Genomic DNA, 24268 nt, shown 5'->3' with positions numbered 1-24268 from the left:
GGATTCTCTTGATCAACAATGCAACAGCACGTATTTCCTGATACAACTCGAAGCTGTGAAGTGCCAGATCTAATTTCTGTGGTACTTATAATTAGCATCTAATGTCGTAACTTCATCAAACCCCTGGGAGGTGACACTTTGAAAGAACAGTGCCAGCTGGCGAGCAAAGTGGTGACTTATGATTTATGATTTTTTTCTTTTTCAAAGCTGGAAGTTGTCAGATGATTTTTTTCATTAATAATTTTTATCAACCACATTGAAATTCACGGCACCCGGCTGCTGTAGTCTTTTAGCTGGCTTGCCAGCACTAACCACTATGTATTGTTTTGTTTAGGATCAGATATGCCTGATGGTTGCGGATATGCTGGCATTCATGCCTGCCAGTAAGGAGCTGAGACACACCGGCAGTCTGGGTCACAAGCTGCGTCTGGCATACTCCTCTTCCGGCTTCTTCCTAGGGGTCTACCTGCACTACCCTAAACGTGGACAGGTACTGCAAGACCTTCCGGAGCCTTCTGCAAGATAAACATTCAACATTTCTAGCTGTATTCAGTTCCGTAAAATGTTTCATTATTGACTTGCACCACCTCATTATCGCTAAAATCTAGTATTTTCTGTTCCGGTATGACATGGGTGTTTCCAGACTTCAATATCCATCTACGTTTGTAGAATTCAATTGAAGATGATCAATTAGTAGCAATCCTTGTCGTAACTTCCACATTCTGTTAGCCACAGAGTTCCAGCTTGGTGATGAACAAAAGTAACATATTTCCAAGTGGAGGCATTGTGTGTGTAGCCCCCTAGTAAACCTCAGGCTCACTCAGCTCGCTTTCGTCTCGGGGAAGCAGCCTTTGGCCCCGCCAAACTGGGTAATCAAGTTTGTGTGGATGCCGTGTGATGTACCCCACCCCGCCAAATAACAGACAATACACCATCAAAGTTGCTGGTGAACGCAGCAGGCCAAGCAGCATCTATAGGAAGAGGCGCAGTTGACGTTTCAGGCCGAGACCCTTCGTCAGGACTAACTGAAGGAAGAGTGAGTAAGGGATTTGAAAGCTGGAGGGGGAGGGGGAGATGCAAAATGATAGGAAAAGACAGGAGGGGGAGGGATAGAGCCGAGAGCTGGACAGGTGATAGGCAAAAGGGGATACGAGAGGATCATGGGACAGGAGGCCTAGGGAGAAAGACGGGGGGGGGGTGACCCAGAGGATGGGCAAGAGGTATATTCAGAGGGACAGAGGGAGAAAAAGGAGAGTGAGAGAAAGAATGTGTGCATAAAAAGGAGTAACAGCTGGGGTACGAGGGGGAGGTGGGGCCTAGCGGAAGTTAGAGAAGTCAATGTTCATGCCATCAGGTTGGAGGCTACCCAGACGGAATATAAGGTGTTGTTCCTCCAACCTGAGTGTGGCTTCATCTCTACAGTAGAGGAGGCCGTGGATAGACATGTCAGAATGGGAATGGGATGTGGAATTAAAATGTGTGGCCACTGGGAGATCCTGCTTTCTCTGGCGGACAGAGCGTAGATGTTCAGCAAAGCGGTCTCCCAGTCTGCGTCGGGTCTCACCAATATATAAAAGGCCACATCGGGAGCACCGGACGCAGTATATCACCCCAGTCGACTCACAGGTGAAGTAATGCCTCACCTGGAAGGACTGTTTGGGGCCCTGAATGGTGGTCAGGGAGGAAGTGTAAGGGCATGTGTAGCACTTGTTCCGCTTACACGGATAAGTGCCAGGAGGGAGATCAGTGGGGAGGGATGGGGGGGACGAATGGACAAGGGAGTTGTGTAGGGAGCGATCCCTGCGGAATGCAGAGAGAGGGGGGGAGGGAAAGATGTGCTTAGTGGTGGGATCCCGTTGGAGGTGGCGGAAGTTACGGAGAATAATATGTTGGACCCGGAGGCTGGTGGGGTGGTAGGTGAGGACCAGGGGAACCCTATTCCTAGTGGGGTGGTGGGAGGATGGAGTGAGAGCAGATGTACGTGAAATGGAGGAGATGCGTTTAAGAGCAGAGTTGATAGTGGAGGAAGGGAAGCCCCTTTCTTTAAAAAATGAAGACATCTCCCTCGTCCTAGAATGAAAAGCCTCATCCTGAGAGCAGATGCGGCGGAGACGGAGGAATTGCGAGAAGGGGATGGCGTTTTTGCAAGAGACAGGGTGAGAAGAGGAATAGTCCAGATAGCTGTGAGAGTCAGTAGGCTTATAGTAGATATCAGTGGATAAGCTGTCTCCAGAGACAGAGACAGAAAGATCTAGAAAGGGGAGGGAGGTGTCGGAAATAGACCAGGTAAAGTTGAAGGCAAAGTTAATAAAGTCAACGAGTTCTGCATGCGTGCAGGAAGCAGCGCCAATGCAGTCGTCGATATAGCGAAGGAAAAGTGGGGGACAGATACCAGAATAGGCACGGAACATAGATTGTTCCACAAACCCAACAAAAAGGCAGGCATAGCTAGGACCCATATGGGTGCCCATAGCTACACCTTTAGTTTGGAGGAAATGGGAGGAGCAAAAGGAGAAATTATTAAGAGTAAGGACTAATTCCGCTAGACGGAGCAGAGTGGTGGTAGAGGGGAACTGATTAGGTCTGGAATCCAAAAAGAAGCGTAGAGCTTTGAGACCTTCCTGATGGGGGATGGAAGTATATAAGGACTGGACATCCATGGTGAAAATAAAGCGGTGGGGGCCGGGGAACTTAAAATCATCGATACCATATGTGATTAAATGATTACAATTTATAGATCTTACTGGAACTATGTAATTAATAGAGATACAATATAAAAAGGAAAGTAAAAGGCGCCAAACTTATCAAAGTTCAACCACTTCGTGCACAACCGTTGGAGCTTAATTAACGGAGTCCTCTTTCCACCATTCGATCCGCTCTGACCTCCTCGACCTGCCGCCTGGGACCAACCACGGTGGTCAACCAGACGCCCCACACGAGTCTGCTCTCACTCCATCCTCCCGCCACCCCACTAGGAATAGGGTTCCCCTGGTCCTCACCTACCACCCCACCAGCCTCCGGGTCCAACATATTATTCTCCATTACTTCTGCCACCTCCAACGGGATCTCACCACTAAGCACGTCTTTCTCTTCCCCTCCCCCCCCCCCCACTTTCCACAGGGATCGCTCCCTACGCAACTCCCTTGTCCATTCGTCGCCCCCATCCCTCCCCACTGATCTCCCTCCTGGCACTTATCCTTGTAAGCGGAACAAGTGCTACACATGCCCTTACACTTCCTCCCTTACCACCATTCAGGGCCCCAGACAGTCCTTCCAGGTGAGGCAACACTTCACCTGTGAGTTGGCTGGGGTGATATACTGTGTCCGGTGCTCCCGATGTGGCCTTCTGTATATTGGTGAGACTCGACGCAGACTGGGAGACCGCTTTGCTGAACACCTACGCTCTGTCCCCCAGAGAAAGCAGGATCTCCCAGTGGCCACACATTTTAATTCCACATCCCATTCCCATTCTGACATGTCCATCCACGGCCTCCTCCACTGTAAAGATGAAGCCACACTCAGGTTGGAGGAACAACACCTTATATTCCGTCTGGGTAGCCTCCAACCTGATGGCATGAACATTGACTTCTCTAACTTCCGCTAATGCCCCACCTCCCCCTTGTAACCCATCCATTATTTATTTATATACACACATTCTTTCTCTCTCTCTCTCTCTCTCTCCCTCTCTCCCTCTCTCCCTCTCTCCCTCTCTCCCTCTCTCCCTCTCTCCCTCTCTCCCTCTCTCCCTCTCTCCCTCTCTCCCTCTCTCCCTCTCTCCCTCTCTCCCTCTCTCCCTCTCTCCCTCTCTCCCTCTCTCCCTCTCTCCCTCTCTCCCTCTCTCCCTCTCTCCCTCTCTCCCTCTCTCCCTCTCTCCCTCTCTCCCTCTCTCCCTCTCTCCCTCTCTCCCTCTCTCCCTCTCTCCCTCTCTCCCTCTCTCCCTCTCTCCCTCTCTCCCTCTCTCCCTCTCTCCCTCTCTCCCTCTCTCCCTCTCTCCCTCTCTCCCTCTCTCCCTCTCTCCCTCTGACTATACCCCTTGCCCATCCTCTGGGTTTTTCCCCCCCTCCCCCTTTTCCTTCTCCCCGGACCTCCTGTCCCATGATCCTCTCATATCCCTTTTGCCAATCACCTGTCCAGCTCTTGGCTCCATCCCTCCCCCTCCTGTCCTCTATCATTTTAGATCTCCCCCTCCCCCTCCCACTTTCAAATCTCTTACTCACTCTTCCTTCAGTTAGTCCTGACGAAGGGTCTCGGCCCGAAACGTCGACTCTACCTCTTCCTAGAGATGCTGCCTGGCCTGCTGTGTTCACCAGCAACTTTGATGTGTGTTGCTCGAATTTCCAGCATCTGCAGAATTCCTCGTGTTTGCGTGTAGTAATATATAGCCTGGTTGTCACCTCATTTTTACTGTTTACTATTATTGTTATTATCTGCACAACAATGCCATTTCAGAGGAAAAAAATATTTTATTGTTTTTAAATAATTGGCATCTTACATGAATGACCGATAATATAGGAAACAAGTTAGACGGGGATAGGAAGAAAATGGTACATGAGCTGAATCATCCATGATCTAATTAAATGATAGAGAAACAACAAGGGGCCACTTGGCCTACTACTACTTTTTATTCCTCATGTTCTAAGTATTGTGTTTTTTCAAGGGCATAGATTTAAACTTTCAGAAGTTGATAGATAGTATAACCCAATTTGCTCTTATTTAAATTTCTGACACTTTTTAATCTTATGGAGCCACACAGCACTACAGCACAGAAACGGACCGAACCGCAACACCTCACACTTGTCTGCATTAAATTGGAACTGCTGTTTTTCAGCCCATTTTTCCAGCTGGTTCAGATCCTGCTCAAGCTTTCATAGCCTTCCTCACTGTCCACTGTATCCCAAATCCTTGTGTCATGCGCATATTTGCTGATCCAGTTTACCACATCATTAATATGTGGTAGATGACAAACAACAATGGACCTTGCAGCATACATAGTATGTACCATTGGGTACATGCAGCTTAGAAAAATAGAGGGCTATGCAGTAGGGAAATTCCAGGCAATTTCTAGAGTAGGTTACATGGTCGGCACAACATTGTGGGCTGAAGGGTCTGGAATGTGCTGTAGATTTCTACTTTCCTACTTTTACTTTCTACTTCTCTGTTGAATCTATCCTCCTCTTTGAGCCAGTGTTGTTCTCCAGGCTCGCTGGTAATAGTAAAGTGAAGGATATCAAATGACTTCAGATTTCAGTTTACAGGCTATAGTGCACTACAGCTTTGCTGATGGATTGATGCATCGCCAGGATGCCTAGATTCGAGCTGATAGATTTATTGTGAATATATTGCATTAACATGGTTATAGTGCTACATGTAGAGAGAATTCGAAATGAGGTTCTTCAAGAATAGTAATTGAGACTCGTACCAATATTGTGGTAGACCTGTAGCAGACAGATTAGTTAGAATGGGGTCAAGTAGGATCATGGGGTTATAGTCAGACAACATGGAAACTGATCCATGCTGTCCAAGCTAGTTTGGCCCATAACCTTTTAAACCTTTCCAGTACACGTTCCAACTGTCTTTTAAATATTGTAACTGCTTCAGCTGTTTTCTTATTTCACATAGCTATCACCATTTGCTTTAAAATAAATTTCTCCCTTAAGTTCCTATTAAATCATTCTCATATTGCACCTATGGCATATAGTTTCTGATTCCACAACAACTGGAGAGAGAGACTGAGCATGCTCACCATATCTATGCCTATCATGATTTTATACACCTCTACAAAATAACTTTCCAGTCTCTTGTGCTTTAAGGAATAAGTTGTAGTCTGTTAGACCGCTTGCTAAAACTCAATCCTTCACGTTCTGGCTGTATCTTTAGAAATATTTTCAATTGTTCAGAGAATCTATACAGTATAAAACCTGAGAAATCCTTACTCTTGGCAGACATCCAAGAAACAGAATAAAATACCCCAAAGAAAGAATGACAGAAAACATTAGAACCCCAAAGTCCCCCTCCCCTCACTTGCTCCAGCAAAAGCATCCACTGACCATGCAAACAATAGCAAACATGGTCTAGTCCATCAAAAGCTGCTGTCCACCCCAACACTTCAACATCTCGATAGGTTCTCTCTCTCACTAATGAGGGAGAGGGAGATACTGTTCTGCCACATCGAGAACAATTACCACGTTGTTTGTCCGAGCCCCCAGTTGAAAGACCACCAGACTCTGTCACCATCGAGAGAGAGAGAGGTCACTCGAGTGCAGAGGCTTTCCAAAAGCTGTGCATGTCACCCGCTGCCTCGATGTTTTACTCCCCTGTGATGCTTCAGTTGGCAGCATTGGCGACAAAGCCACAGGGCCACACCCTGAAGGCGCGCGTCTTCCAGGCCGCACCAAGATGTTGAAATACCACGAGTTCTGAGAGCGAGAACCCACTGCCCATGAAGATCTGTAGTTTGAGCTACAGTTGTAGATCATGGACTCCGACAGAACCCTAGCCACCTTAAAATAGAAAAGAGACGCAAAAAGAGAAGAATTAAACAGTTTCACTGAGGAACTGGAAGAAGTTGCCCAGGTCTGTAAAAAACTCTGGCACCATCTTTAGCTCCTCCCATTCCTGCACTCTTTCCATCTTTCACAGTGACAAAATCCGAACACAGTACTCCAAGTGCAGCCTGACCAGCACACTCTGCAACTGCACCGTGCCCTCCAACTTTTATACTCGTGCCCCGAGTTATGAAAGCTACTGTGTCAAAGGTTTCTCACCACTCTATTTGCTGTGAGCTCACTTTCAGTGAATGATGTTCTTGAACCCCAAAGGTGCCTCTGTTCAACACACCTTAGGCCTCTGTCATTCACTGCAGTCCTACCTCGATTTGACTTTCCAAAATACCACGCCTCACATTTATCCAAATAAAACTTAACTTGCCATTCCTTGGCCCACTTACTCAACTGATCAAGATCCCTCTGTAACTTTTGATAATTTTCATCGCCTGTTATTATATCTATTGGCCTGAAACATCGACTGTTTATTTCTGTAGATGCTGCCTGACCTGAGTTGCTGCAGCATTTTGTGTGTGTTGCATTATATCCATTGTACTGTTACCTGCATACTTACTAACCATGCCTGTGCATCCTTATCGAAATCACTCAGTGGCCACTTTATTAGGTACAGGAGTGGGACCGGGTGTGGTCTTCTGCTGAAGTTGAACCATTCCAAGGTTCAGTGTGTTGTGCATTCAGATATGCCCTTCTACACACCACTGTATAACGCAAGGTTATTTGAGTTACAGTTGCCTTTCTGTCAGCTTGAGACAATCTGGCCATTCTCCTATGATTTCTCTGATTAATAAGGCATTATCGCCCACAGAATTTCTACTCTGGATGATTTTTGTTTTTCACATCATTCTCTAAACTGTAAAGACAGTTTGTGTGTGAAAATCCCAGGAGATCAGCTGTTTCTGAGATATTCAAACTACCCAGTCTGGCACCGATAATCACTCCACAGTCAAAGTCACGTGGATCACGTTTCTTCCCCTTTCTGATGTTTGAGCGACCAGGAACTGAACCTCGTGACCATATCTGCATGCTTTTATGTATTGGGTTGCTGCCACATGATTGGCTGATTTGATATTTGCATTAACAGAGGTACACATATACCTAATAAAGTGGCCACTGAGTATAGTTGACAAACAGCAATGGGCCCAGCACCAAGCCCCGAGGCACACTACTAGTCATGAGCCTCTAGTCCGAGAAACAGCCTTCTACCTTCACCCTCTGCTTTCTGCTGTCAAACCAATTGGGTATCCAATAAGCCAATCCTTCTAGGATTCTGTGTGATATAACCTTCCCATGTGGACATTATCAAAGGCCTCACCCAAGTCCATATAAACTGCGTATACCACTCTGCCCTTGTGACCTTTCTTGGTCACATCATCAAAATACCTAAGTTTGTAAGACACGATCTCCCACACACAAAGCTGTGGTGACTACCTGTAATCAACCACTCTTTCCAGATGTATTTGTATCTTATCCCTCAGAATCCTTCCTACTAAATTGCCTACCTCAGATGTTAGACCTATTGGCCTAAGTTTTTCTTTGCCACCCTTCTTAAAGGCGCAGCGTTCACTGCCTCCAGTTTACCGGCACCTCACCCATGGCTAATGATGATCTTCTCTAGTCTGTCACATGTTCTTGAATATACCCCGTCAGGCCCTGGAGATATGTCTACCTTTGTACCTTTTAAGACATCCAGCTCCTCTACTGTTGCAGACTATCCCCAAGACCTCCACATTTGCTTTTCCTAGTTCCAAGTTGTCATGTCTGTCTCCACAGTAAAAATAGGTGAAGTATTCGTTAAGGGTCTTAACTACCTGTGGCACCACACAAAGATGTCTCCTTTCGTCTTTTGAGGGGCCCTATTTTCTCTCTCTCTTCATTAAAATCTCATTGGGTTTGCCTTAAACTTCTGAGCCAAAGCTATCTCATGCCTCTTTCTTTGCCCTCCTGATTTCCTTCTTGAGTGCACTTTTTTTTGTTATCCTTTGTACTCTAGGAATTTATTTGAACTCTGTCCTTAACCCATGAATCCTTTTTCCTGGCCAAACCCTCAGAAACCCTTGCCATCCAGGGTTCATTACGCCTTGCCCTTCACTCTAACTGGAACATGCAAACCCTGAGCTGTCACTATCTCACCTTTAAAAGCCTCCCCCTTTCCTGTGGTCTCTTTTCCCAAGCGACCTGCTCCAACCAGCCTTTGCTCCATACTGTCGAAATTTCCCTTGCCCCAATTTAGATCATAACCCTGTGGACTGGTTCTGGCTCTCTCCATATTATTTTAAATCTAGTAGAGTTATGGTTCTTGGTTCCAGAGGGCTCCTCACTTTCACCTCAGCCACTACCCTGTCCTATTACCCCAGAGTAGGTTGAGTTTTGCCTTCTCCCTTGTAGGGCCCTCTATATTGCCCAAGGAACCATTCCTGTACTTGAGAAATTCCACCCATCTAAGCCCTTAACAGTATAGCAGTCTAAGTATATGTTAGGGAAGTTAAAATCCGCGACTGTGATAACACTGACCCTTGCAGATCTTCACAGTATCCCTGCATATTTGTTGTCCTAATTCCTGTTGACTATTTTGGGGCCTATAGTACAATCCCAACAATGTAATTATCCCTTTCTTACTTCTCACTCCACCTATAAAATCTCTCTGGGTGATCCTTCAGTAATTTCATCCCTAACTACTGCAGTCACATTCCTCTTAATCAAAATGCAACTTCCTCTCCTCCATTTCTTTCACTCCTCTGCCACCTGAAGCACGTATACCTTGGAACATTGAACTACCCTGTCCCTCAGCCATGTTTTCGTAATGGCTATAATGTCCCAATCCCACAAAGTTATCCAAGTCCTAAGTTCATCACCTTACCTATCAAACCTCTCCAACGAGCCTTCCTCACTCCCTGCCATTCTCTTGCCTGTTGTGCTTATTCAACTTGCATCACTTTCCAGCCTCGTTTGTCTCCTTGATACTTAATATCCAACCTCCCTGTCAATCTAGTTTAAACCCCCACTGGTAGCACCAGTAAATCTGCCTATCAGGGTATTGGTTCCTTCCAGTTCAGCTGCAGTCTGACCTTGTAAGGGTGCCCTCTGCACCAGAAGAAATTGCAGTGCTCCAGAAATCTGAATCCCTCCTCACATATCAATTTTTTTTCAGTCACACTTTCATTTTCCATATCCTCCTTTTCTTATCCTTACTAGCATATGGCACCGTGTTCCCTGTTGGGTGTGGTCTGTCTTTGATTCTATTATGGTTACTGAATTTACTGAGTATGCCCATGAATCTCATGGTTGTATATGGTGACATATATGTACTTGGATGATAAATTTACTTTGAACTTTAAGTTATTTGCACACCAGCATACTCAGGCTGGTGGCTATGTCCTTTGTGGCATGATCAGTGATGAAGGTGCTCTTGCTGCTCGGTGTGCTGTATCTGGGCTGTATTCATTGCAGAGCAGTACTGATTCAAGAGCAGAGGGAAAACTCTTGGTGGTCTCCTTGCTTATTTACCTACATGTCAGAAGATGTCAGGACCCTGGAGTTGAATTCAGTATTTGCAGAGCACTTTGACCTGTATACCATTGTCTGTAACCGGTGTTGAATCTGATCTAGTCTAGTCTGAGGCAGGCAGTATCCAGGCATGAAGTCGTAATGTGAGACATTGACCAAGACGCATGGCTATGTCAAGCTTTTGTTGACTGGGCTGTCGGACAACTGTCCCAATTTAGACACGTACCCCAGATGTTTGTGGCAAGGCTTTTCAGGTTAGCCAGACTGAACAAGTTTTAGTTGTGCCTGATACTGATTCTTTGTTGGATGCTGGTGGGGGGGTTATTCAAGCAGCTGTCTTCCATGGATTAATGTACTGATTATTTCGGAGGGCAATTAAAAGTAAGCTGGTTGATCTGAAGTTAATGCAGGCTGGTTGATATTGTTAGATCTAGAGGTGTTGTCAAGAATGACATGTAAATTTATGGTTGTAGTTGTTTTTATTAAATGCTTGTCATAATACAGGTTTAAAAAAAAAAGGTTAGTCTGACCAGCAAACAAGGCAAGTAAAGAATTAGAATTAGAATCAGGTTTATTATCTTCGTGAAATTTGTTAACTTAGCAGCAGCAGTTCAATGCAATACATAATATAGAAGAAAAAAAATAATAAAATAATAAGTAAATCAATTACAGTATACGTATATCGAATAGATTAAAAATAGTGCAAAAAACAGAAATAATCTATATTTTAAAAGTGAGGTGGTGTTCACGGGTTCAAAGTCCATTTAGGAATCTGATGGCAGAGGGGAAGAAGCTGTTCCTGAATCACTGAGTGTGTGCCTTCTGGCTTCTGTACCTCCTACCTGATGGTAACAATGAGAAAAGGGCATGCCCTGGGTGCTGGAGGTCGTGAATAATGGGCACTGCTTTTCTGAGATACTACGCCAAACAAAGGAACTTGACCACAGACTCTCTCTATACTGTAAACCGATCCAAACTTGATTAGATAAGAAACCCTGAGCAGGTACTGTCTTCTGCTTTGCAGACAATAAACCACAGATGCTTAGAACTAAATACTATACTTATTGCTAAGGGTTTGTAGACAAACAGGTGATTAGACAAATGTGTAACCAAGTAAAAGGAAACCAACAACTGCGAGGGAAAATAAAAACAACAGTCTAGACCCAAATCCAATAATTTCCCTGCCTTAAGGAATCAGCCATTGTTCCTGGTTATTAACTGGATTTAAATTCTCCTGATTTCCCCAGTGCGTTTTGAACTACAACTAGAGCACTGATTTAGTCTGTTGAGATTTTAGTCACATATGAGGATCGCTATTCTATTGCTCATAAAGCTCAGAGGAAGACTTCACCACTCATCTTCAGTATTGTTCTCCAGTTTTGTGTCTTCCAGCTGGTGTGCTGCATGGAGAGTAACCGCTACAGTCTGGATCACATCTCAACTCTCTTCTCCACACAGGTACGTCAACCTTCCTAAGCCCATGAACAATTTTGTTGTGAAACTGCAGCTAACTGTTATCACACTTGGGGTACCTATGGATCATTCCGTTGTTGTCATAGAACACAACAAATAAAACCTTCAGCCCACCATCAACCATCCAGCACCCATCTATATTAATCCTATGTACTGGCACTTGGTTCATAATAAGACCATAAGATATTGGAGTAGAATTAGACCGAGTCTGCTCTGCCATTTCATCATGGCTGATCCATTTTTCCTCTGAGCCTCAGTCTCCTACCTCCCCTGTTCTCGCCCCATATCCTTTCATGCCCTGACCAATTAAGAATCTGTCAACCTTTGCCTTAAATACAATGAAGACCTGGCCTCCACAGTTGCCTGTGGCAAGCAATTCCACAGATTCACCACTCTCTGGCTAAAGAAATTCCTCCTCATCTCAGTTCTAAAAGAACACTCCTCTATTCTGAAGCTGTGTCCTCTGGTATGAGACTCTTCCACCATAGGAAACATCCTCTTCACATCCATTCTAACAAGGGCTTTCACCACTGGATAGTTTTCAATGAAGTCACCCCTCATTCTTCTAAATTCTAGTAAATACCAGCTCAGAACCATCAAACACTCTTCATATGACAAGACATTGAATCATGGAATCATTTTCGTGAGCGTCCTTTGAATCCTCTCCAGTTTCAACACATCCTTTCTAAGATAAGTGGCCCAAACCTGCTCACAGTACTCCAAGTGAGGCCTCACCAGTGCTTTATAAAGTTTCAGCATTACAGTCATGCTTTTATATTCTAGTCCTCTTGAAATTAATGCTAACGTATTTGGCCTTCCTCACTACAGATTCAAACTACAAATTAACCTTTAGGGAATCCTGCATAAGGACTCAAGTCCCTTTGAACCTCTTTTTTTTGTGTTTTCTCTCCATTTGGAAAATAGCCCGTCCTTTCATTTTGTGTACCAAAGTGCATGACCATGCACGTCTCTGGCACTGTATTCCATCTGCCATTCTCCTAATCTATCTAAGTCCTTCTGTAGCATCTCTACTTCCTCAAAACTACTTGCCCCTCCACCTTTGATTATGTTGTCTGCAAACTTTGCAACAAAGCCATCGATTACATCATCCAAGTCATTGATATAGAATGTAAAAAGTATCTGTCCCAACACAGGCCCCTGTGAAACACCCCTAGTCACCGGCAGCCAGCCAGAAAGGCTCCCTCATTCCCACTCTTTGGCTCCTGCCAATCACCCACTACTTTATTCATGCTAGAATCTTTCCTGTACTACCATGGGTTCGTAGGTTGTAAAGCAACCTCATGTGTGGCACATTGTCAAAGGCCTAATAATCCAAGTAGCCAGCATCAACTGATTCTCCTTTGTCTGTCCTGCTTGTTATTTCTTCAAAGAATTCCAACAGATTTGTCAGGCAAGATTTTCCCTTGAGGAAACCATGCTGACTACGGTCTGTTTTATCCTGTGACTCCGAGTACCCTGAGACCTCAGCCTCCAACATCCTTCCAACTGGCCTATAGTTTCCTGTCTTCTGTGTCTCTCCCTTCTTGAAGGGTGGAGTGACATTTGCAATTTTCCAGTCTTCTGGAACCATTCAAGAATCTAGTGGTCTCTTCAGCCACCTCTTTCAGAACACTGGGGTGTACACCATCTGGTCCAGGTGACTTATCTACCTTCAGACCTTTCAACTTCCCAAGAACCTTCCCTCTATGGTAACTTCATACACTTCATACTCCCTGACACCTGGAACTTCCACCCTACTACTCGTGACTTCTACAGTGAAAACTGATGCAAAATACTTATTGAATTCATCTACCATTTTGTTGTCCCCCATCACAACCACTCCAGCATCATTTTCCAGTAGTCTGATATCCACTCTGATCTCTTTTACACTTTATGTATCTGAAGAAACTTTTGGTATCCTCTTTAATATTTTTGGCTAGCATACTTTTGTATTTCATCTTTACCTTAATGACTCTTTTAGTTGCCTTCTGTCAGTATTTGAAAGCTTCTCAATCTTCTACCTTCCCACTATTTTTTGCTCTATTATATGCTGTCTCTTTGGCTTTGACTTCTCTTGTTAGCCACAGTTGTGTCATCTTGCCTTTAGGATACTACTTCCTCTTTAGGATGTATATATCCTGTGCCTTCTGAATTGCTTCAGAAATTCCAGCCATTGCTGTCTGCTGTCATCCTTGCCAGTGTACTTTTCCAATCATTTCTGGCCAACTCCTCTCTTGTGACTCTGTAATTCCCTTTACTCCACTGTAATACTGATACACCTGACTTTAGCTTGTTAGATTTCTGGGTGAATTCGATCATGTTATGATACTTGCCGTAAGGGTTCTTTTACCTTGAACTCTCTGAGCACTTCTGGATCATTGCACAACAATCAATCCAGAATAGCTGATCCTCTAGTTGGCTCAACCATGAGCTGCTCTAAAAAGTAGTCTCGTAGGCACTCTAGAAATTAGCCCTCCTGGAATCCAGCACTGACCTGATTTTTCCAACCTACCCGCATATAAAAGTTCCCCATGACTATTGTAACATTGTCCTTTTGGCATGCATTTCTATCTCCAGTTGTAATTTGTAAGCCACATCCTCACTACTATTTGGGGGTTTATACAACTCCCATCAGGGTCTTTTTACCCTTGTAGTTTCAAAGGTACCCCATCAGGCAGTGTTTACCAGATTCCAACCACCCACAGGATGAAAGAAGTTCTTCCTCAGATTCCCTAAACCAATAGCCCCTCACTTGTAATCTCTGCTCATCAGTCTCGGACATCTCTGCCTTACGAAAAAGGTATTCTTGCTATCTCTCTTGGTGAATGTAGATGAGGTGTGTTCATTTGAGACCTTGACCATGTTTTGTGGCTCCAAGCACAGACTGCCTCTGGATCCCAATGGGCAACCTGCCCACCCCTCCCCCCACTTTCCCTGCTTACCTTATTGTATTTGTAAAATGCGTTTGGATTTTCCTTAATTTTGTGACCCTTCTTTGCTCTTGTTTTATATATACTATTCCCACACTCTCTATGCTTCTGGAGGGCCTTCCCTGTATTCTTTGTATTATATCTTCCAAATGCTTCCTTTTTTTCTCTTAATCTAACCACAATATCCAAGTTTCCCTGGACTTGCCATCCTTGCCCTTCACACTTATGGGAGCATGTTGCCTCCTGTCCCATGATCCTCTCATATCCCTTTTGCCAATCACCTGTCCAGCTCTTGGCTCCATTCCTCCCCCTCCTGTCTTCTATCATTTTGGATCTCCCCCTCCCTCTCCCACTTTCAAATCTCTTACTAGCTGTTCCTTCAGTTAGTCCTGATGAAGGGTCTCGGCCTGAAACGTCGACTGTACCTCTTCCTGAAGATGCTGCCTGGCCTGCTGCGTTCACCAGCAACTTTGATGTGTGTTCTTCTCGTTCACTCCTTTTTATTACTAAGCTCCAACCATATGGCCTCATCTGAAAAGCTTCTGGTATTTGTGCATTATGAGAAGGATACTGAGACCATCCTCACACTCCAGTTCTCCGCCTGGGTAGTTTGCTCTGCCCACTTTAAATCTGACATGAGCTTGTAAGTGCAGCTGTGATTTGAGCTGTTGTGTATCTGTTTAGTGTAGTATGTTGGCTGTATTTGAATTGAATATTACGTTGTTGGACTTCGTTATTTCCTCCTTGACTACTCTTTCCATCATGAAACATGACAACTGCCTTTCATGGGGATAGTAATTTAAGAACTTCCACCTACAATTTTCTTTGCAGCGGACCAAAACTAGGTAAAAGAATAGCACTGGCTAAGGTTGGTGGAATGTGATTCTGGCTGGTTTACACCTATACTCTGTTCTCTCCATAGGAAACGCTGGTGGACTTTGCCTTCACTCCCACTGATATCTGGGCCTTGTGGCAGGATGAGGAGAACCAGACCAATGTTAGATATATTAACTTTGAGCAGTAAGTTCTCAGTGAAGCTGGCAAGTCAGCAACAAGAATTTTTAACCAATTTCTAGAATAAAATTAACATCAAAAGTAGCATTTGGGAAACTTTCCATTGTTACTGTTGACATTAATCTGTAAATTATGCCCATTAATAATAGTCCTGTAGGATTTTTTCAGTGGTGGGGTGGAGATGTGTCTCTACCAAAGGAGGCCCTTCCCTCCACTAGGCTACAGTTAATCCTTGAGCAAGATGTATTTCAAGGGGATTTCCTATGATGGGGTATCCAGGTCTAGAAGGCACAGCCTCCAAATTGAGGGCGACCTTTTAGAACAGAGGTAAGGAGGACGTCTTTTTAGCTAGAGAGTAGTGAATCTGTGGAGTGCTCTGCCGCAGACTGCGGTGGAGGCCAAGTAGGTGGTATATTTCAGGCGGCAGTTAATCGTTTCCTGATCGGTCAGGGCATCAAGGATTTGGTGAGAAGGCAGATGTATGAGGTTGGATGGGATTCGGGATCAGCCATGATGGAATGGTGGAGCAGACTCAATGGGCTGAGGGGTCTCATTCTGCTCCTGTGTCTTGTGTAGCCCACCCAACAGGGTCACATGAAACCATGGGAATAGGTGGTGGATAGTTGTATGAGCAGCTGGTGCAGATCACAAGTCCTGGTTATGCGACCACTCACGGCAGGCAGACAATCTCAGAAGGGTATTGGTAATGGCTGAGGTCATCCATCTTGTAAAGACACTGCCCAGAAAGCAGCAATGGCAAACCACTTCTGTAGAAAAATTTGCCAAGAACAGTCATTGTCAAAATATGGTGATCACCTACGTCATATGACAAGGCACATAATGATGTGGGATTTTAATTAAGGACTTTGTAGTTTTGTGCATCATTGGCCAATGGTTGTATCCTTCTGCCTGGAATTTTGCAATGGCTCTTTGACTTGGGCAAGAGATGAATGGGAAGATGGGGTCTGTGATTCCTTGGTGTGTTACACTATAATTGATTCCTCTCAGCAGCCAGTTGTTTCCTGTTCGTTTGTGTTTTCATCTCCTGTCCTTTCTGTGATTTTTGTTCTTCCAGTTTATACCATTGGCCTGTTATTCTCGTATCACAACTTAAAGTAACATTCAAATGTAAGGTTACGTTACCTATACTATTTAGCTTCACCACTTCACTGGCCTTGTGTGATTTAATAATTCTAATAGCTTTATTCTAAATTATATTAAATAATTAACCATTTGTAGCGCTTTAAACATGAAAAGTAGTCTTTTCTAATCTGCAGTCGTCAAGGAATCATTTTACAACTAATCCCACCCATTTTACAACTAATCCCACCCATCTCACACTTCAGTCAATGTCCCCGGTTCTACCATTGACCTGTATTCCAGGGGCATTTTACAACTAATCCCACCCATCTCACACTTGCATCAATGTCCCCGGTTCTACCATTGACCTGTATTCCAGGGGCATTTTACAACTAATCCCACCCATCTCACACTTCAGTCAATGTCCCCGGTTGTACCATTGACCTGTATTCCAGGGGCATTTTACAACTAATCCCACCCATCTCACACTTACATCAATGTCCCCGGTTCTACCATTGACCTGTATTCCAGGGGCATTTTACAACTAATCCCACCCATCTCACACTTACATCAATGTCCCCGGTTCTACCATTGACCTGTATTCCAGGGGCATTTTACAACTAATCCCACCCATCTCACACTTCAGTCAATGTCCCCGGTTCTACCATTGACCTATGTTCCAGGGGCATTTTACAGTGGCCTGTTAATCCACTGCTTTGCATGTCTTTGTGATGTGGGAGAAACTGGGACATCAGGGGAAATTTATGCAGTCACTGCAGGAATATGGAAACACTGTACATAGCGCCTGAGGTCAGGACTGAACTTGGTTCACAGCTCCACTGTGCTGTCTAACTGAAGAAAGTGTTGGATGGGTATGTGGTTTCAATAACAGTTTGTCTTCAATTCAAGATATCAATTTAGTTTTTGGCAGTATAATTTTGAATTTCAACATTGGACTGATGAAATCTCCACTTCCTCCTTCCACCCTTGATTTAATTCAGTGGATCAGATTGTGTAGGAATATTAGGAAAGACCCAGATCCTAGTATGTACCAAATTAGCTGATGATTGTCAGGTGACATGTTCAGTTTGTTTCATAGAAACATAGAAAATAGGTGCAGGAGTAGGCCATTCGGCCCTTCGAGCCTGCACCGCCATTTATTATGATCATGGCTGATCATCCAACTCAGAACCCAGCCTTCCCTCCATACCCCCTGACCCCTGTAGCCACAAGGGCCATATCTAACTTCCTTTTAAACATAGCTAATGAACTGGCCTCAACAGTTTGCTGTGGCAGAGAATTCCACAGATTCACCACTCTGTGTGAAGAAGTTTTTCCTAACCTCGGTCCTAAAAGGCTTCCCCTCTATCCTCAAACTGTGACCCCTCGTTCTAGACCTCCCCAACATCGGGAACAATCTTCCTGCATCTAGCCTGTCCAATCCCTTTAGGATCTTATACGTTTCAATCAGATCCCCCCTCAATCTTCTAAATTCCAACGAGTACAAGCCCAGTTCATCCAGTCTTTCTTCATATGAAAGACCTGCCATCCCAGGAATCAATCTGGTGAACCTTCTTTGTACTCCCTCTATGGCAAAGATGTCTTTCCTCAGATTAGGGGACCAAAACTGCACACAATACTCCAGGTGTGGTCTCACCAAGGCCTTGTACAACTGCAGTAGTACCTCCCTGCTCCTGTACTCGAATCCTCTCGCTATAAATGCCAGCATACCGTTCGCCTTTTTCACCGCCTGCTGTACCTGCATGCCCACTTTCAATGACTGGTGTATAATGACACCCAGGTCTCGTTGCACCTCCCCTTTTCCTAATCGGCCACCATTCAGATAATAATCTGTTTTCCTATTTTTGCCACCAAAGTGGATAACTTCACATTTATCCACATTAAATTGCATCTGCCATGAGTTTGCCCACTCACCCAACCTATCCAAGTCACCCTGCATCCTCTTAGCATCCTCCTCACTGCTAACACTGCCACCCAGCTTCGTGTCATCCGCAAACTTGGAGATGCTGCATTTAATTCCCTCATCCAAGTCATTAATATATATTGTAAACAACTGGGGTCCCAGCACTGAGCCTTGCGGTACCCCACTAGTCACCGCCTGCCATTCTGAAAAGGTCCCGTTTATTCCCACTCTTTGCTTCCTGTCTGCTAACCAATTCTCCACCCACACCAATACCTTACCCCCAATACCGTGTGCTTTAAGTTTGCACACTAATCTCCTATGTGGGACCTTGTCAAAAGCCTTTTGAAAATCCAAATATACCACATCCACTGGTTCTCCCCTATCCACTCTACTAGTTACATCCTCAAAAAATTCTATGAGATTCGTCAGACATGATTTTCCTTTCACAAATCCATGCTGACTTTGTCCGATCATTTCACCGCTTTCCAAATGTGCTGTTATCACATCCTTGATAACTGACTCCAGCAGTTTCCCCACCACCGACGTTAGGCTAACCGGCCTATAATTCCCCGGTTTCTCTCTCCCTCCTTTTTTAAAAAGTGGGGTTACATTAGCCACCCTCCAATCCTCAGGAACTAGTCCAGAATCTAACGAGTTTTGAAAAATTATCACTAATGCATCCACTATTTCTTGGGCCACTTCCTTAAGCACTCTGGGATGCAGACCATCTGGCCCTGGGGATTTATCTGCCTTCAATCCCTTCAATTTACCTAACACCACTTCCCTACTAACATGTATTTCGCTCAGTTCCTCCATCTCACTGGACCCTCTGTCCCTTACTATTTCTGGAAGATTATTTATGTCCTCCTTAGTGAAGACAGAACCAAAGTAATTATTCAATTGGTCTGCCATGTCCTTGCTCCCCATAATCAATTCACCTGTTTCTGTTTGCAGGGGACCTACATTTGTCTTTATCAGTCTTTTCCTTTTTACATATCTATAAAAGCTTTTACAGTCCGTTTTTATGTTCTCTGCCAGTTTTCTCTCATAATCTTTTTTCCCCTTCCTAATTAAGCCCTTTGTCCTCCTCTGCTGAACTCTGAATTTCTCCCAGTCCTCAGGTGAGCCACTTTCTCTGGCTAATTTGTATGCTACTTCTTTGGAATTGATACTATCCCTAATTTCTCTTGTCAGCCACGGGTGCACTACCTTCCTTGATTTATTCTTTTGCCAAACTGGGATGAACAATTATTGTAGTTCATCCATGCAACCTTTAAATGCCTGCCATTGCATATCCACCGTCAATCCTTGAAGTGTCATTTGCCAGTCTATCTTAGCTAATTCATGTCTCATACCTTCAAAGTTACCCCTCTTTAAGTTCAGAACCTTTGTTTCTGAATTAACTACGTCACTCTCCATGTTAATGAAGAATTCCACCATATTATGGTCACTCTTACCCAAGGGGCCTCTCACGACAAGATCGCTAATTAACCCTTCCTCATTGCTCAAAACCCAGTCCAGAATAGCCTGCTCTCTAGTCGGTTCCTCGACATGTTGGTTCAAAAAACCATCCCGCATACATTCCAAGAAATCCTCTTCCTCAGCACCTTTACCAATTTGGTTCACCCAGTCTACATGTAGATTGAAGTCACCCATTATAACTGCTGTTCCTTTATTGCACACATTTCTAATTTCCTGTTTAATACCATCTCCGACCTCACTACTACTGTTAGGTGGCCTGTACACAACTCCCACCAGCGTCTTCTGCCCCTTAGTGTTACGCAGCTCTACCCATGTCGATTCCACATCTTCCCGGCTTATGTCCTTCCTTTCTATTGCGTTAATCTCTTTTTTAACCAGCAACGCCACCCCACCTCCCCTTCCTTCGTGTCTATCCCTCCTGAATATTGAATATCCCTGAACGTTGAGCTCCCATCCCTGGTCACCCTGGAGCCATGTCTCTGTGATCCCAACTATATCATAATCATTAATAACAATCTGCACTTTCAATTCATCCACCTTATTACGAATGCTCCTTGCATTGACACATAAAGCCTTCAGGCACTCTTTTACAACTCTCTTAGCCCTTTTTAATGCTTGCCCTGGATTTGTCGGCCTGCCACTTTTACTTTTCCCCTTTGTACTTTTTGCTTCTACGCTCACTTTACACCCCTCTGTCTCTCTGCACTGGTTCCCATCCCTCTGTTGTGAACTAACCTCCTCACACCTAGCCGCTTTAATTTGATTCCCACCCCCCAACCATTCTAGTTTAAAGTCACCTCAGTAGCCCCCGCTAATCTCCCTGCCAGGATATTGGTCCCCCGAGGATTTAAGTGTAACCCGTCCTTTTTGTACAGGTCACACCTGCGCCAAAAGAGGTCCCAATGATCCAAAAACTTGAATCCCTGCCCCCTGCTCCAATCCCTCAGCCACGCATTTATCCTCCACCTCATCGCATTCCTACTCTCACTGTCGCGTGGCACAGGCAGTAATCCCGAGATTACTACCTTTGCGGTCCTTTTTCTCAACTCCCTTCCTAGCTCCCTATATTCTTCTTTCAGGACCTCATCCCTTTTCCTACCTATGTCATTGGTACCTATATGTACCAGGACCTCTGGCTCTTCACCCTCCCACTTCAGGATATCTTGGACACGATCAGAAATATCCCGGACCCTGGCACCAGGGAGGCAAACTACCATCCGAGTCTCTGGACTGCGTCCACAGAATCGCCTATCTGACCCCCTTACTATCGAGTCCCCTATCACAACTGCCCTCCTCTTCCTTGCCCTACCCTTCTGAGCTACAGGGCCAGACTCTGTGCCGGAGGCAGGGCCACTGTCGCTTCCCCCGGGTAAGCTGTCCCCCCCAACAGTACTCAAACAGGAGTACCTGTTGTTAAGGGGCACAGCCGCCGGGGTACTCCCCATCACCTTCCTTTTCCCCTTCCCCCTCCTAACCGTGACCCACTTGTCTGCCTCCCGTGGCCCCGGCGTGACCACCTGCCTTCCACTCCTCTCTATCACCTCCTCACTCTCCCTGACCAGACGAAGGTCATCGAGCTGCAGCTCCAGTTCCGTAACGCGGTCCCTTAGGAGCTGCATCTCGATGCACTTGGCGCAGATGTAGACGTCCGGGAGGCTTGGAGACTCCAGGGCCTCCCACATCCGACACCGAGAACAGCAAACTGCCCTCACAGTCATAATGCCCCTCTCCTCAAATAGCAACAGAAAATGAATGTCAAACCTTCCTCGCCTCGCCCGCTTCCGCCTAAGCCCGGTGAGCCGAAGCCCTTAAGTCTTCACTCTGCTCCCGGCTCACTCCGCCGCCCGCAAACTACGCTGCCCGCTCTATGAGGCTCTGTTCCTTTTAAATCTGCCGCGCTGCACTGCCCGACGTCACACGCCTGCGCAGTCCCGCCTCTCAGAAAGCCGTTGGAGAAAAAAAAATAACGAAAATTTCAAAAATCTCTTTTTCGGCACTCCCACTCAGACTCTCAGACTCCTTCTTCGAATCAAATCCGAAGCAGGATGTCTGCCCTTTTAAATCTGCCGCGCTGCACTGCCCGACGTCACACGCCTGCGCAGTCCCGCCTCTCAGAAAGCTGTTGGAGAAAAAAAAATAACGAAAATTTCAAAAATCTCTTTTTCGGCACTCCCACTCAGACTCTCAGACTCCTTCTTCGAATCAAATCCGAAGCAGGATGTCTGCCCTTTTAAATCTGCCGCGCTGCACTGCCCGACGTCACACGCCTGCGCAGTCCCGCCTCTCAGAAAGCCGTTGGAGAAAAAAAAAATAACGAAAATTTCAAAAATCTCTTTTTCGGCACTCCCACTCAGACTCTCAGACTCCTTCTTCGAATCAAATCCGAAGCAGGATGTCTGCCCTTTTAAATCTGCCGCGCTGCACTGCCCGACGTCACACGCCTGCGCAGTCCCGCCTCTCAGAAAGCCGTTGGAGAAAAAAAAAATAACGAAAATTTCAAAAATCTCTTTTTCGGCACTCCCACTCAGACTCTCAGACTCCTTCTTCGAATCAAATCCGAAGCAGGATGTCTGCCCTTTTAAATCTGCCGCGCTGCACTGCCCGACGTCACACGCCTGCGCAGTCCCGCCTCTCAGAAAGCCGTTGGAGAAAAAAAAAATAACGAAAATTTCAAAAATCTCTTTTTCGGCACTCCCACTCAGACTCTCAGACTCCTTCTTCGAATCAAATCCGAAGCAGGATGTCTGCCCTTTTAAATCTGCCGCGCTGCACTGCCCGACGTCACACGCCTGCGCAGTCCCGCCTCTCAGAAAGCCGTTGGAGAAAAAAAAATAACGAAAATTTCAAAAATCTCTTTTTCGGCACTCCCACTCAGACTCTCAGACTCCTTCTTCGAATCAAATCCGAAGCAGGATGTCTGCCCTTTTAAATCTGCCGCGCTGCACTGCCCGACGTCACACGCCTGCGCAGTCCCGCCTCTCAGAAAGCCGTTGGAGAAAAAAAAATAACGAAAATTTCAAAAATCTCTTTTTCGGCACTCCCACTCAGACTCTCAGACTCCTTCTTCGTGCTCATGCTTTCCTCATGCTTTGTCTGAGAACTGAAGAAATGGTCTGTGTCCTCTGTCCCTCAATCTTCCTCCTGGACAGAGCGGACTGCAGATGAAAGGAGAGTATGACTTGCTCTGTAGTTCTTATTAATTAAATACTGCATACCATAATCAGAAACAAGTGAATTGATCATGGGGAACAAGGACATGGCAGACCAATTGAATAACTACTTTGGTTCTGTCTTCACTAAGGAGGACATAAATAATCTTCCGGAAATAGTAGGGGACCGAGGGTCCAGTGAAATGGAGGAACTGAGGGGAATACATGTTAGTAGTGAAGTGGTGTTAGGTAAATTGAAGGAATTAAAGGCAGATAAATCCCCAGGGCCAGATGGTCTGCATCCCAGGGTGATTAAGGAGGTAGCCCAAGAAATAGTGGATACATTAGTGATAATTTTTCAAAACTCTTTAGATTCTGGATTAGTTCCTGAGGATTGGAAGGTGGCTAATGTAACCCTGCTTTTTAAAAAAGGAGCGAGAGAGAAAGTGGGGAATTATAGACCGGTTAGCCTGACATCGGTGGTGGGGAAAATGCTAGTCAAAAAGATGTGACAATAGCACATTTGGAAAGCGGTGAAATCATCGGACAAAGTCAGGATGGATTTGTGAAAGGAAAATCATGTTTGACGAATCTCATAGAATTTTTTGAGGATGTAGCTAGTAGAGTGGATAGGGGAGAACCAATGGATGTTGTACATTTGGATTTTCAAAAGGCTTTTGACAAGGTCCCACACAGGAGATTAGTGTGCAAACTTAAAGCACACGGAATTGGGGGTATGGTATTGATGTGGATAGAGAATTGGTTGGCAGACAGGAAGCAAAGAGTGGGAATAAACGGGACCTTTTCAGAATGGCAGGCAGTGACTAGTGGGGTACCGCAAGGCTCAGTGCTGGGACCCCAGTTGTTTACAATATAAATGACTTAGACGAGGCAATTAAATGCAGCATCTCCAAGTTTGCAGATGACACGCAGCTGGGCGGCAGTGTTAGCTGTAAGGAGGATGCAGGGTGACTTGGATAGGTTAGGTGAGTGGGCAAATTCATGGCAGATACAATTTAATGTGGATAAATGTGAGGTTATTCACTTTGGTAGCAAGAAAAGGAAAACAGATTATTATCTGAATGGTGGCCGATTAGGAAAAGGGGAGGTGCAACGAGACCTGGGTGTCATTATACACCAGTCATTGAA

At 45.2% G+C, this 24268-nt stretch overlaps 1 protein-coding gene across 2 annotated transcripts in view; it reads left to right on the top strand.

Annotated features, from left to right (window-relative positions):
- The window catches only part of nup160 (nucleoporin 160), a 127836-nt gene that overhangs the window by 17611 nt on the left and 85957 nt on the right, over positions 1-24268 (top strand). For both annotated transcript variants that reach the window (XM_063062298.1, XM_063062299.1), the window contains 3 exons: positions 335-490; positions 11445-11525; positions 15393-15490. In XM_063062298.1, coding sequence (XP_062918368.1) covers positions 335-490; positions 11445-11525; positions 15393-15490 — 335 coding nt within the window. The remainder of the gene's footprint in view (positions 1-334; positions 491-11444; positions 11526-15392; positions 15491-24268) is intronic.

This window comes from Mobula hypostoma, chromosome 11, assembly GCF_963921235.1.
Source record: "Mobula hypostoma chromosome 11, sMobHyp1.1, whole genome shotgun sequence".
In the NCBI taxonomy this organism is placed as follows: Eukaryota; Metazoa; Chordata; class Chondrichthyes; order Myliobatiformes; family Myliobatidae; genus Mobula; species Mobula hypostoma.
The sequence above is the reverse complement of the archived record's forward strand: the minus strand, read 5'-3'. Positions and strand labels throughout refer to the sequence as shown.